Genomic DNA, 14835 nt, shown 5'->3' on the forward strand with positions numbered 1-14835 from the left:
AGAGGAGGAAACAATAGAGTGAATTGGAAGTATCTGACATAGCTAAGGCATCCATCATGAAATCATGGCTTCAATCAGAAACTGCTGTCTCTAGTACAGAGTAAACTTCAGGAATTTTGTGAATAAGCTCATTTTGAGAGTGGCATTAACATGTTTTCCTCTCTAAGCACTAGTAATTTCTGCAGGAGTACATAGATGCATGTTTGAGTTCAAATCTATCTTCACAGTTAAATCATATATTAGATGGGCATAAGATGCTTGAATCAGAGTGTTTTAGGAATTCTGTAAATGATTTTCCACTACATCTCTGTTTCACTGTAACAGCTTGATAATAGGTTGATTCTCTTTCCTTTGTAAATAGTATCTTTTCTGTCTAGAAGCTATGTTTTTTTATCCTTGAACTTCACAAATGTTACCAGAATATAACTTCATTCATTGATTTGCCTATAATTTAGAGTACGCTCTCAATCTGAAAATCTTTGCTGCTATCACAGAGCAGGGTTCATCATTTCTTTGATTGCTACTTTTTCTCTTTCTAGGATGCCATTCTTTGAATGTTGGGCCTATGGATTGGACATCTGTGGATTTACCATCCATGTCTCATATTGTTTTTGCACATGGTTCCCATTTCTTAGAGTTTTTGCCCTTATGAGATGTTTCCATTTGTTTTTACAGAATATTCAGTTCTAATCAGTAACTATTCTTATTTGGTTTCTCTATTAAATTTTTAAATTCAGAAATAACACTTTTTTCTTCCAGAATTTTTTTCTATTATCTAATTGCTTCTCCTTAAGAGTTCGCATTACTTTTTAAAATTATTGTTACAGTGCTTGTCTTTTTCATTGTAGGAACTACCTTTTTTTTCCCCCCAAGTCAAATCCTCTTAAATTGGTTGTGATTTTTCTTTGCCTACTCATACCTACACAGGTCAAACTATTGGTGTCTTTTAATGGTGATGAACTGACAGATGGTGAACGTTAGAGCTAGAGATTTTGGTCAGCTGTCTTGAGGAATGAGCAGGGAAACCAGCAAGTCTTTCTTTGCTGAGGTATAGAAGGCAGGGCTCTTTGTTCTCAGGCCTCTTGAGGAAAGAAAAGGCTGTCCCTTTGGCACTCCTGCAGTTTCATCAAGGCTGCTAACATTCTTTTTATGGGGCATCATTTTAAAGGACAGTAACTTCGTGTGGGAAGGGGAAGTATGCCTCTATAATGCAGAAGAGTCTGTTTACTGTGTAGGTAGAGCCCCCTTGGGCAGGCAGGAAATCTGTGACTCTGAGACTTTCTGAGACTCTGCTAGAAATCTAAACTTTCATTTGGACCATTTGGAACCTCTGAGATGCAAATAAGGATGCTGGAACCTACTTTAAAAAATTATTTAGAAAAACTGGAATAAAACTGCTTTACAATGTTGTATTACTTTCTGCTGTACAATAGTGTAAATCAGCTATATGTATATATACACCCCCTCCCTCTTGAGCCTCCCTCCCACCCTGCAAGGTCATCACAGAGCACCGAGCTGACTGAGCTCCCTGTGCTATACAGCAGGTTCCCACTAGCTATCTATTTTACCCATGGTGTAGTGTTATACATATCAATGTTACTCTGAATTCACCCTACCCTCTCCTCCCCCGCATCCATGTGTCCATTCTGTCTGCATCTCTGTCCCTGTCCTGCAAGTAGGTTCATCAGCACCATTTTTCTAGATTCCACATATATAAGTTAATATATGGTATTTGTTTTTCTGACTCACTTCACTCTGCATGGCAGACTCTAGGTTCATCCACATCACTGCAAATGACCCAGTTTCACAGAACCTACGTATTTTTCCTCTGAGAACTGAAGTGTTCATATTCACTAGTGGCTTCCTTAGTTTGTCCATATCAGATCACTCTTTTTCAGCTGTGCTGCCATAACAAGTTATTAGATGGGAAAAGGGCTTGTGAACATGCTCCCAGGTCACCATGAAGCCCGACTCCTGATGCCAAAAGTGGATTAAGGATTTTTGTTATTATTTGAATAATTTAACAGAAATGGTAATCAAAATGAACTAGAATATTGATATAAAACAGACTATACCTGTGTCAAAATGGTCAAATGAAAATACATGTCCAGATCTTAAAATGTTGCAGTTTCTCACTATGAAAAAGTTTTCCAATAGACAAATTTAGAGAGCAATTTGGAAAGTAGCATTGAAATTAGAAGCCACTCTGCTTTCTCATTTAAAAGTTTAACATTTTACTTCCTGATGTTCACTCAATATTGTTAGATATAACGGCTGCAGATGCAAGGCCTAAGGTCAGTTGTCTACCAGACGTCACATCAGTCCCCTGTGTTGTGCAGAAAGTGGTAGAGCCTGTGGTTGGCTGCTGACTAGACAGGTACAATTGTCTTTTCACAGAAGTGTCCTGAGGAGACATTACTCAGTAAAATGATGCTCTTTTCATCCTCAACAATCTCCCCTTGGCATTTGACTTTATTTACAGATAGCCTTGGATACCAGCTATTGGACTGTCATTAACCATGTCTTCATCTGGGGCAGCATAGCCACTTATTTCTCCATTTTATTTACAATGCACAGTAATGGCATCTTTGGCCTCTTCCCAAACCAGTTTCCGTTTGTTGGTAAGTGAGTCATATTATTTGCTGGGGCCTTGTGTCAAGATGTCATGTATCTTCATTTTGGTGGGACTAGGAATGACCAGTAATTCTGTCTCTAGGAACTGACTGAACCAGACAGCTGGAGGCTTACAGTTTCCTAACAGTGCAGATGCAGTAGACTGTCCCTTTTCAAATAAGAGGCATAGCACATATATATCAGAGCTGCCTGAAAACCATGTAGTTCAGGTATATGATAGAGGGAAGAGAAAGAAATGCCAGGCTCTCCCTTTTATGCCACATTATAACCAGCATTTATGCCAAAGTTCACCTGTGGAACTTATGTTCATTTAGAAAAGAAGTGTATAATTTGTGTGTGTGTTAAGTGGGCTTCCCTGGTGGCTCAGAGGGTAAAGCGTCTGCCTGCGATGCAGGACACCCAGGTTCGATCCCTGGGTGGGGAAGATCCCCTGGAGAAGGAAATGGCAACCCACTCCAGTACTGTTGCCTGGAAAATATCATGGACAGAGAAGCCTGGTGGGCTACAGTCCATGGGGCCGCATGTCTGACTCTTTGCAATGCTATGGACTTGAGCCCGCCAGGCTCCTCTGTCTATGGGATTCTCTGGGCAAGAATACTGGAATGGGTTGCCATGCCCTCCTCCAGGGGACATTCCTGACCCAGGGATCAAACCCGCATTTCTTATGTCTCCTTCATTGGCAGGTGGGTAGTGGCTCAGATGGTAAAGAATCTGCCTAGCAGTGCAGGAGACCTGGTCAATCCCTGGATTGGGAAGAGCCCCTGGAGAAGGGAATGGCTACCCACTCTAGTATTCTTGCCTAGAGAATTCCATGGACAGAGGACCCTGGCAGGTTACAGAGCTGGACAGACTGAGCAACTAACACTTTCTTTACTACTAGTGCCACCTGGGAAGCCCAGTGTATAATTTAGTCTTTTAAAAATGGCTGGACAGTAGGCTGTAAGTGGCACAAAGTGTAGGCTCTGTTGCCAGCCAGCCAGTGTTCTCTGCCACTTATAAGATGTGTGACCTTAGGCAAGTTTCTTTTCCTTTTAATACCTTAATGTCTTCAATTCTAAACTTAGGGATATTAATAGTTCCTACTTTTATAGGGAATTTGTGAGGGTTAAATGAGATAATGCATATAAAATGCTTAACATGCAGCTTGGTACATAGTACTTTATCCTGGTTAACATTTACTGATAATGATGATTAAAGAAAATGTGACTTGATTACTGGTTGGGGACACTGCAAGCGATTTGAACAGCGGGTGGGTAGCAAAAGGCCTCCTAAAATCCCTTGAGCCCCTGATATTCTGAGTCCACCAAGAGTATATGTCTGGTCTACCTTTGGAGTATACTGTCATTGCCCCCCATATTTTGAAATGATTCCCAGCAAAGGCCACTGAGCTTTACACAGTGGGGCTATTAATAGACTTTTTAAAGAAGTTTTAAAATCTCTAGTGTGTGTGAAATAAGCTCGTAACAGAGATGTTTCTGAGTTCATCCTGGAAATGTGGAAAAGAGATGCACAGTGACAACCTTCTTGAGTTCGATTAGGTAAGGCTGAGATCTGCATCCATTAGTTGGGAAACTGAGTCTAGAAAACAATTATTAGAAGACTGATTCATGGAGAAAGCAAAATAAGAGCAACTATCGGGTTATACATTTCCAAGAATGTAATTGTAATTGAGATGTAATTCCATTTAAATGCATATATACATTTAAGAGTATTATATTCAATTTTTTGTCTTGCTCTGTGTACCTGGAAATATTTAAATTGCACCACTCTTACTTAATATAAACTGTTAATCCTTTGTCCACCAAAAGGTTGCAACCATGTAGAAACATGATGGTTGTGAATAATAAGGAGGGAAAAAAGAGACATTTAAGTTTTTCCTTTTCTTTTCTCTTTGGTGCCAAATCTGAAAGTTCAGTGTGTTGACCAGACTTCCAGTCCTAAGAGAGCATTCGCCAATACATAATGAGACTGGAATGCCTCAACTGGAGAAAGTAGTCTAGTGGTGACCACTCTCTCCAGCTAAGCACATGCCATTCCAGGAATTAATTACTGAGTTCCAATGAGACTTTTCAAAAGTTAGATCAACACTGAGGTTTAAGAAATTTTTTCTTAGTAGCCAGCAGCAAACAGGAGTGTGGTTTTAAAGTGATGGGGTTTTTTCCAGCCATGGCTGCAGCTTTTTGAAGCTCAGAGATATTTAATTTATGGAGTTGTTCATTTCTGCCCAGGCAGTTGGAATCAAGCGGTCTTTGGTAGGCAGTGTCTATCCTACGAAGAAAATGCAGACATTCCAATAAGTAGCCAAGCCCTCACACCTAAAGCCCATTCAAATAGTGGTAATGCTGTAGGATTGGGAGGGATAATTGGATGTATCATATCCCTAGAAAACCAACAAAAGGAACAAAGGCTCATTTTGGCAATATAAGTACAGTTGACATCTTCTGTATAATTTTCCTGTCTGCCTCACTGACCCCTATTGCTTTGTTTAGGCGAACAGCCCAGGATATGAGGTGTGAGTATAAAATAAGAACACTGGCTCCAGGCTTGGGAAGGAGCTTCACTATTCTCTAGAACTAGTATATTGAAGGACTGCACCAGTGGTTTCCCAGTGTGGAGAAGGCTCTTTTCACAAACCCAGGAGCATCTCTGATCACCTTGGGACCTTGAGGACTTCCTATCCGTGGGAACATTAGAGAGATCAGCATGTCCGCTCGAGGCTGTTGCCTGGATTTAAAAGGTTGATCCTGTCATAGATACAGCTTACTTTTTATGACATAGCCAGTGGAAAAGACCATCATTTGCGATTGTACCTGGATCTAGAACATCTACTGTGTCATTTGATATGGTAGTTTTAAGGGTAAATGTGGCTTTAATGACTGTTTTGTGGTTGAGGCATCCTGAAACTAGATGAGAGAATGCTGTTCTTCAGTGAAGGTGGACTGAACCTGGATCAGACAATGCATGTCTCTGGCTATCAGTCTCCTAGTGATCAAGCCATGAAGCCGTTCCCAAGGGTGATCTGACCATTGTTCTTGCCTTTTTCTTATCACCACTGAACATACTATATGCTGGGGAAAGATACCCAGTGTTCTCTCTAGGAAATCTAAACAATCAATTCAATAATTCAGTCTGATTTATAACCACAGTGTTTATTTTCCTTTAATAACAGGAAATGCACGACATTCCTTGACCCAGAAGTGCACCTGGCTTATTATTCTCTTAACAACAGTGGCTTCAGTTATGCCTGTGGTGGCATTCAGATTTTTGAAGGTGGATTTATTCCCAGCTCTGAGTGATCAGGTATGTTGCAGCTCTGATGGATACTTGAGGGGTTGATTCTTTGCTCTTGGAATCATGTCCTCTGCCTGACCAGAAGTCCAGGGAAAAGCTAATGAAGTTCTCATCAGCAAACACCTACAGGTAGGTGCACAGCATCACACTGCAGTAGCTGGAACTGCCCACATCTGAATGTACTAGCACTGGGAGTGCCAGTGGAGATCACTGTCTACAGTAAATGTGGGTGAGGAGCCTAAAGTGTAGTTTCAGGTATACAGCAAGGTGATTCAGTTATATACATGCATCTATTCTTTTTCAAATTCATTTCCCATTTAGGTTATTACAGAATATTGAGAAGCATTCCCTGTGCTACACAAGTCCTTGCTGGTTATCTATTTTAGATATAGCAGTGTATACATCTCCATTCCAAACTCCCAGTCTATCCTTCCCTTCCATTCTTCCGCCCAACCCCTAACTTAACCCAAACCCCAACCATAGACTTACCTTTCTGAAGCATCTACAGCATCTACAATCAAAGCAAACTGCACACTTAACAATCCAATCCAATAAGCAATTCAAACATTGATATAAGATTCATGCACCAAATAACAGTAATAGGAAGTCAACATCACATTTAAAACACTTTGTACCACTAACATATTCCTCTACACCATAAATCCACATCATCACAGTTAAAACAACGAATAGATTATTTAAAAAAGCACTCTGATAACAGTAATTTTGATAAGTATACACACATAGTTATAGCTGTGGTGTTAGTGGTAAATAACCTGCCTGTCAGTGCCAGTGCAGGAGACGTAAGTGACTCAGGTTCAATCCCTGGGTGGGGAAGATCCTCTGGAGAAGGAAATGGCAGCCCACTTCAGTATTCTTGCTTGGGAAAATCCCATGGACCAAAGAGCCTGGCAGGCTGCAATCATGGGGTTGCAAGGAGTTGGCATAGAGTTGGACACGACTGAAGCAATTTAGCATGCATATAAATTTAAAGCATAACTTCAGCTAGTTGTCAAATACATAAATTTACAATACAAAATATTAGTACACAAAATCTTTTTAGTTTTATAAACTACCAATGAATAACCTCAAAAGGAATTTAAGAAGAGAGTTCCATTTTAAATAATGTCAACGTAATTAGAGAATGAACTTAAAGCTATTGTTAAATATTCTAAGTCTGTGAGTCTGTTTCTGTTTGTAAATAAGTTCATTTGTATCATTTTTTAAGATTCTTCCTATAGTGATATCATATTTGTCTTTCTCTAACTTCACTTAGTATGATAATCTCTAGATATAGGCCCAGGAGTAGAATTGCAAGATCATATAGTAGCTCTATTTTTAGTTTCTTAAGGAATATCCATACATTCTCCTTAGTAGCTGTACCAATTTATGTTCCAACAACTGCATAGAAGAAGTAAAACTGTCACTGCTTGTGAATGACATGATACCATACACAGAAAATCCTAAAGATGGTACTGGAGAAGTAGTAAAGCTCATCACTGAATTTGGTAAAGTTGCAAGATACAAAATTCATACACAGAAATCTGTTGCATTTCTATGCACTAACAACAAAAGATAATAAAGAGAAATTAAACAATCCATTTACTATTGCATCAAAAAGAACAAAATACCTGGGAATCAATCAGCCTACCTAATAAGGCAAAAGAAACCAAAGATGACAAGTTCAGATGGAAATAGAGACCATGTTCTTGGATTGAAAGAATCAATATTATCAGAATGACTATACTACCCAAGGCAATTACAGATTCAATACAATCTTTATCAAATTGCCAATGGTATTTTTCACAGAACTAGAACAACAAAAAAAAACTTAAAATGTTTATAAAGACACAACCAACCTTGAATAGCCAAAGCAGTCTTCAGAAAGAAAAACAGAGTTGGAGGAATCAAGCTCCCTGACTTCAGACTACATTATAAAACAACAGAATGATATGGGCACAAAAACAAAAATAGAGCTCAACTGAACAGGATAGAAAGCCCAGAAGTAAACCCATGTACCTATGGTCAATTTGTGGCAAAGGAGGCAAGAATGTACAATGGAATAAAGACAATCTCTTCAATAAATGGTTCTGGGAAAACTGGACAGCTACATGTAAAAAAAAAAAAATAGACCATTCTTTAACAGCATACACAAAAATAAAATGGATTAAAGACCTAAATGTAAGACCAGATATCATACAATTCTTAGAGGAAAACATAGGCAGAATGTTTTGCCTTTGACATAAGTTGCAGCAATATATCTTTTTTTGGTTTGTCTCCTAGAGTAATGGGAATAAAACAAAAATAAACAAATGGGATCTAATTTTGGCACAGCAAAGGAAACCATAAACAAAATGAAGAGACAACCCACAGAATGGGAGGAAAAAATTGCAAATGATGCTACTGATAAGGGATTAGTCTCCAAAATTTACAAATAGCTAATGGGACTCAATTAAAAAAAAAAAACAAAAAACAAAAAAAAACCCACCATATCAAAAATTGGGTAGAAGACCTAAACAAACATTTCTCCAAAGAAGACATACAGATGGCCAAAAGACACATGAAAATATGCTCAACATCGCTCAGTATTAGGGAAATGCAAATCAAAACTACAATGATGTATCATCTCACTCCAGTCAATGGGACCATTGTCAAAAAGTCTACAAACAATAAATGCTGGAGAGGGTGTGGAGAAAAGGGAACCCTCAGGTACTATTAGTGGGAATGTCAATTGGTGCAGCCACTATGGAGAAGAGCATGGCAGTTCCTTAAGAAACTAAACACAGAGCTACCATGTAACCCCTGGCAGCATTTTGGACATTTGCTCCCAAGGCAAAGGGAAGCTTGATGGAAAGTAACTGACTTGGAAAAGTAAAGGGTAGTAAAAGAGAGACAAATAAGGTATGAGGTGAAGGGGCTCTAAATACCTGTAGAAATATATTAATAGTAACAGATTATTAAACACAAGGGGGAGGTGATGTTCATAATAGCTGGGTTGAAAAGTACAGTTAGAAGAAAAACAGAAAGAATAGATTCTAGAAATACCTAAGCCAAGGGATTAACAGAACATATTTCAGTATTTCATGGAAAGAGGAGTATAAGCAACACAATGTTGTTAGATCTGGACCCAGAGAGGAAGAGAAAAGGAAAAAGAGGGGACACACGTGGACACACGTTTGTAGCCACGTCATGAAGTGAAGTAAAGTCGTTCAGTCGTGTCCGACTCTTTGCGACCCCATGGACTGTAGCCTATCAGGCTCCTCCGTCTATGGGATTTTCCAGCAAGAGTGCTGGAGTGGATTGCTATTTCCTTCTCCAGGGGATCTTCCCGACCCAAGAATCAAACCTGGGTCTCCCGCATTGCTGGCAGACGCTTTACCGTCTGAGCCACCAGGGAAGCCCAACGTCATGTGAAGGGGGAAATACTGATGAGATGAGTGACCAGGCTGATGATGAGAAGAACTGATGTAGACATTCCCTTATCATGAAATCCTTCCTGGTCTGGGGCCAAAGTGCCAAGAGATTCCTTCTGAAATGACTCACTCATTCCCCTCTAATGTTTGCCCTTTCCCTTTGGCCCTGTGAGCTCATTCTGATGTAAATCCAGACAATGATCGATGAGCTGAAGGAAGATGATGCTCATTCCTTCCTATGTTTATGTACACCATGATTTTCTGCTTCATGGCTTTCTCCTGACATGAAGGTCAGAATCCAAGTGATCAGTCAGCTCATCTAGAGAACAAGGTGCTAAGCATCAAACCTTGGATCTTTTCTCTCCTCAGCATTACAGGGAAATGAGATGCTACAAACCCACTCAAACAATGTTGAGCTTTTCAAAAGGTCACCAGAAAACCTACAAGAAATCAAAACCATGAAAAATCTCATGGTATTTGGACCTGTCACAAGAATTTGAAATTTATGACTCTTATTTTCTAAATTTTCTTAGTCCAGTCACCACTAACTTTTTGGAGCCAGAGAACCTCTAAAAGAGAAAGGAAAGGCTTACTTGGGGGAAATGGGACTGTAAATTGTTACACTGACTGAGTTTGGGTGGTGCAAAATATGTTCCTGTTCATTTAAGATGGATGTATGAGATGGAGACAATTCTGAAATTTGTCTTAACACTTTTTGTTTGCTTAATAGTCTCTTCATAGAAATAAAAACTGACCAGTATCCAGTTTTCCTGGCTTTTAGGTGAAAAAACTTGATTTTGCAGTGAAGTTGAGTAGTTGGTTATTACTGATACAGTTTTCACGGAAAAGGCTTTTACCTCAGGAAGTGGCCTGCTATGTGGAGTCTGTCATTTGGATGCTCCTTCTCACCCTGGGTCTCCTTTGTCTCCAGATCCGCCAGTGGCAGAAGGCTCAAAAGAAGGCAAGGCCCATGCGTAGCCGAAAGCCTCAGACTCGGAGATCAAGCTCGCGAAGATCTGGATATGCTTTTGCTCACCAAGAGGGCTACGGCGAGCTTATCACATCTGGAAAAAACATGCGAGCTAAAAATCCACCCCCATCGTCAGGGTTGGAAAAGACACTGTATAATAGCACTAGCTGGATTGAAAATTTATGTAAGAAAACCACAGACACAGTGAGCAGCTTTAGCCAGGATAAAACAGTGAAACTGTGAGTCAAGATGAATTTGAACCACACAGTTATCTTTTCACTTTGGCTGGAGCTGAAATCAGCTGGCTCCAGGGTTTGGGGTCAGGGGCTAGGCTGGAGTAGATGGCCTCACCTGTGGCAAACAGCAGCCGGTGCACATTGGATAGAGATGCACTCTACTGACAGCCTGGCCAGAGGGCACTGCCTAACTGATGAGTTGGTGGATAAAAGTCTCAAAATACTAGCAAAGATTTTTATCGACCTAGATACCAATCAATCTGTACTTTAGAATCTCATTTATGGAGAAACACTTGTAAATCTGTATACACAGAGAATGGATCTTAAGCTGGATAAAAGGATACATTCTCAAGGTATATATCCCAGCTGTGAAAAGCATCCTTGTGACACATTAACACTTATATGTAAGGTCAGCTATTTCCAAGATACATGTTTAAGATTTTAGAGGTGCACATTGTACACGAAGGTGCTTTCAGACTTACCAGCAGCCTGTTACTCTCCAGTCTTGATCTCTACCTGTGTGTTCAGTCAGAACAACAGATCCCCTTCATGCCTAAAGAGAAGAAAAACTTGCTGGTATTCCACATTTTTCTACTAGTCTGGAGACAAAGTAGACTGAACATCTTTACAGTGGGTAGGCTGACAACTTGTTCACATTTATTCAAGAAATTCTCAGGGACATGTTCATGAAATGTCAAAGACAGACTCTAGATAGAAAGTATTCTAAGTACTTGTCAATGACTTTTATAACAAAAACTCAGTAGTTATTTACTCTGTGTCATCCATAACTATTGATGGACTTGGCAAAGCACTGAAATTTTACTTTGATGATAGTATTTCATGTAATTAATTATATCTGCAAATACTTTTGATATTTCCAATTTTGAAAAGTTCAGATTTGAAACCAAACAAATAATCTCTTTCCTTGCTATTGAAGTATGCAGGTTGAGGTTGCTCCCCTGCCATACTCGTAATTCTAACATATGTGTTGAGTTTCTGGGGATGCACCAGCCCAGATTTCAGTCCACGTGTGAGTTGCCAGTGCAGTATCTGTAAAAGGATTCAGGCATATTCATGTTCAAACTCCAGTTCTGTTCCTTACCTTTGTAACCTCTGGCAGGTAATGTGCCTCCTCGGGGCTCAGTTTCTTCCTCTGTAAAATGAGGATATTCTACCTACCTCATGTGGTTGTTTGAGGATTGTCAAAGCACAAATTCTTAAATCATTAAAAACAATTCTCAGTGAATAGATGATTAGTTAAGTGCCATTTAACTAGAGTTTGAAAAGAGCAAATGTGAAGAACTGGAACTTAAGTAATCAGTGGGAAAGGTCTTGATGAAATGAGACTGTAAAGTAAGAGCCTTACTTTGGTTCGTATCGTAAAGGAAAATAACCTTGGAGGTATTTTTATATAACTTTAACCATGAAGGTAAATTTCTCTATAAGAAAACAAAAATCATGTTTTATCAATTTTCTACAAATCAGTTTCCAACTTTATAGAATATTTAATCTGGTCTTTATTGAATTATTCAAGTTATATTTCTGGAGTCAGATGGCCCTTGGTGAGCTTGATGGATAGTAGGCTAGCAAGATATTAATGGATCACACAATCCTTTTTTTTTTTTTTTTTTTTTTGCTTTAATTTCCACATCTGGGATAAGGTTTCCTGAATGGGGTCAGATGAGATATGTATAAAAAAAGCCTAATGCAGTGCTTTAATCATAGTTAATACTTATAGATTTACCCTTTTCTCTTGCATGCCTGCATAGATTTATCCAGATGTTAGTTTGTAGTGTCTAATTTGTCATTAGTTTCACTGTGTTTGCTTGCTTTTTGTAACATTTTTGAAAGATTTGAAAACTCTCAGTAAATATTTTGGCACTGTTGGTGTTTGATGTGTTGTTTCTTTATTGGAAACTCATTGGGAAAGTCTTTGTTACATTGATCAACTAATTGTTTTTTCTCTCTTAGGGAAAGTGTACTCATTCTTAGGATCAGAGTCAAGAACAAAATGAACCAGTTCAACCTATGTTTAAGGGATGGGAAAGATTAGGAATGGTACACGTTTGCAAATTCAGTTCAAATTAAATAAGGCTGTTTATAAACAGATAATGTGGATAGCTGTGAGAGAAACACATTTATCAGTTTACTTGGCCCTATGAGATCCAAATAAACTCACACACCCATTGCAAGGTCCTTCAAATGCCAAGGATTATTTTGAACCTGAAGATAAAAAGGCCTGAAGGGTGTTGGTGATGCTTTGGGGAATAGTAAAATTTTAGTTTTATGTAAACTATCAGATTATTTGGAAAGAAAAAAAATTAATTTCTATATTTAGGACTAAAGTTGATAACTTGTGTTTTTAAAGTCTTTGTCCAAGTTTTGAGCTCTTATAGACAATTACAAATTGTGTTTTCCAAAGGAGGGCCCAAGATGGCAGAATGAGAGACTGTGGCGTTCACCTCCCCCTCCAGAGACATCAAGAATACATCTACATACAGAATAGTTCTCATGGAAAACTAGTTGGAAACTGACTGAAGAACTCCTATACAGCCAAAGCTGCAAAAAAATCTTCACCTAACAAGGTAGGACAGAAAAAAAGCATAAGGTCAGGACCCCCACCCCTGAGAAGAATCTGAAAGGGAGAGAAGTCCTGCATTGGTGGATCCTCATCTAGGGTGCAAGCAGTTCGAGCCACAGTCTGGGTTTCCCAGGCCTGGGGAACAGCATGGAGAAGACAAGCCCTGTTGGCCAATGGCAGAACTGCTGAGACACATAGAAGGGCTGCAGAAGCTCAAACTCAGTACCAAGGAGTCTGTGTGTGCCGATCGTGGCAGACAGAGCCTTGTACTGGCAGCTGCCACCTTGCTGCATTGCTCAATCCGAATGGGGCAAACGCTCCAGTACCGCTCACTCCTCACCATAGCTTTGTATGAGACCTGGGCCAGCTGGCCCTGAGATTTGTGTAGCTACAGAGAGACAGCTCTGGGATGTGATCTGGTTAAGGTAGTAGTGGTCATTGTCAGCGTGTGCTTGGGCAGTGCTGCTCGAGTTTGCCACAGTGAGCCTCCCAGCCCAGTGTTCCAGCTCCACCCACTCCACACTGCAGCTGAGCATGGAGGCGGAGGCAGCCCAGATCACTGGCAGCAGCTCAGCCACCTCAGTTCCTGCAGCCACAAAGCCCTGACTCCAGCTCCAGACTGGTGAATGCCCCAGCCACTCCACATCATCATGTTGTACTAGATCTGGGACTAACAAGACAGGGAAGGGATGTGACCTTGGGCTGCATCCCAGTGGAGCTGCAGAGGCCTTCACAGGCAGCACATCATTCCTCTGTGAGTGTGGTGGCGGGGAGTGGGTGGGGGGCGGGGGCAGGGCACACACTCAGGGGGAATGGAGCCTGATTGGGCCCAAGCAGCCCGGCTTCTACCCCATCACCTGGGGAGCAGACCCCGCCCCTGACAGGATGGTGACAGCCACAGAGCAGAGAGGAAATCCCACTTCATACCCAACACAGGCTTTACACCCTCCAATGCCAGCCACGCTCCCTGTCAAGGGGAAGACAGCCAGCACACCCTGAAGGAAGATGTGGCTGGTGTCCATATTAAAACCAGCCCTTTCACCAAAGATACCACACACAGTCTACACAGTGATGCTCCCATATAAAAATGCCCTTTAAGACCACAAAAGCTGTTTCTGTGTCTCTATGAATTTAGGAGAAAGTTAAATAAAATGAAAATGCATAAACCACTCCCAATAAGAAGAGCAAGAGAAATTCCATGAAACAGAACTCACCAGTGTACCAGATCCTGATTTCAAAAGGGTGGATTCATCTGCTGCTGCTGCTAAGTCACTTCACTCGTGTCCGACTACTGGGGTAATGGAAATAAAAGCAAACATAAATAAATGGGACCTAATTAAACTTTAAAGCTTTTGCACAGTAAAGGAAACCACTGACAAAAAGATAACCTAGGAGAAATATTTCTAAGAAAAAATATTTGCAAGTGATATGACTGATAAAGGCTTAATTGTATAAGGTCAGGACCCCCACCCCTGAGAAGAATCAATTCAACATCAAAAACCATACAAGCCAATTAAACAATGGGTGGAAGAACTGATAGACAACTTTCTGAAGAGGAAATGCAGATGGCCAACAAACACATGAAAAAATGCTCAACATCGCTAATCATTAAAGAAGTGCAAATCAAAACCACAAGAGATATCATCTCACATCTGTCAGAATGACTATCATCAAAAAATCTACAAATAAGAAATGTTGTCAAGGATGTGG

General features: G+C 40.2%; 1 protein-coding gene and 1 non-coding gene across 14 annotated transcripts in view; both read left to right on the forward strand.

The window, feature by feature from the left end:
- Positions 1–12430, forward strand: part of ATP8B4 (ATPase phospholipid transporting 8B4 (putative)) — a 345053-nt gene extending 332623 nt beyond the window's left edge. For 11 of the 13 annotated variants that reach the window (XM_055538002.1, XM_055538000.1, XM_055537998.1 and 8 more), the window contains 3 exons: positions 2483–2621; positions 5804–5934; positions 10270–12430. In XM_055538002.1, coding sequence (XP_055393977.1) covers positions 2483–2621; positions 5804–5934; positions 10270–10551 — 552 coding nt within the window. In that variant the 3' untranslated portion in view covers positions 10552–12430. Of the gene's footprint in view, positions 1–539; positions 1271–2482; positions 2622–5123; positions 5947–10269 lie in introns of those variants that run through there. The other 2 variants (XM_055538007.1, XM_055538009.1) reach the window with 2 other exon arrangements.
- On the forward strand, positions 2987–3058 carry TRNAR-GCG (transfer RNA arginine (anticodon GCG)). Its single transcript has one exon. It is a non-coding gene; the product is annotated as a tRNA-Arg (tRNA).
- Positions 12431–14835: the final 2405 nt, after the last annotated feature.

This window comes from Bubalus kerabau, chromosome 10 (assembly GCF_029407905.1).
Source record: "Bubalus kerabau isolate K-KA32 ecotype Philippines breed swamp buffalo chromosome 10, PCC_UOA_SB_1v2, whole genome shotgun sequence".
NCBI lineage: Eukaryota > Metazoa > Chordata > Mammalia > Artiodactyla > Bovidae > Bubalus > Bubalus kerabau.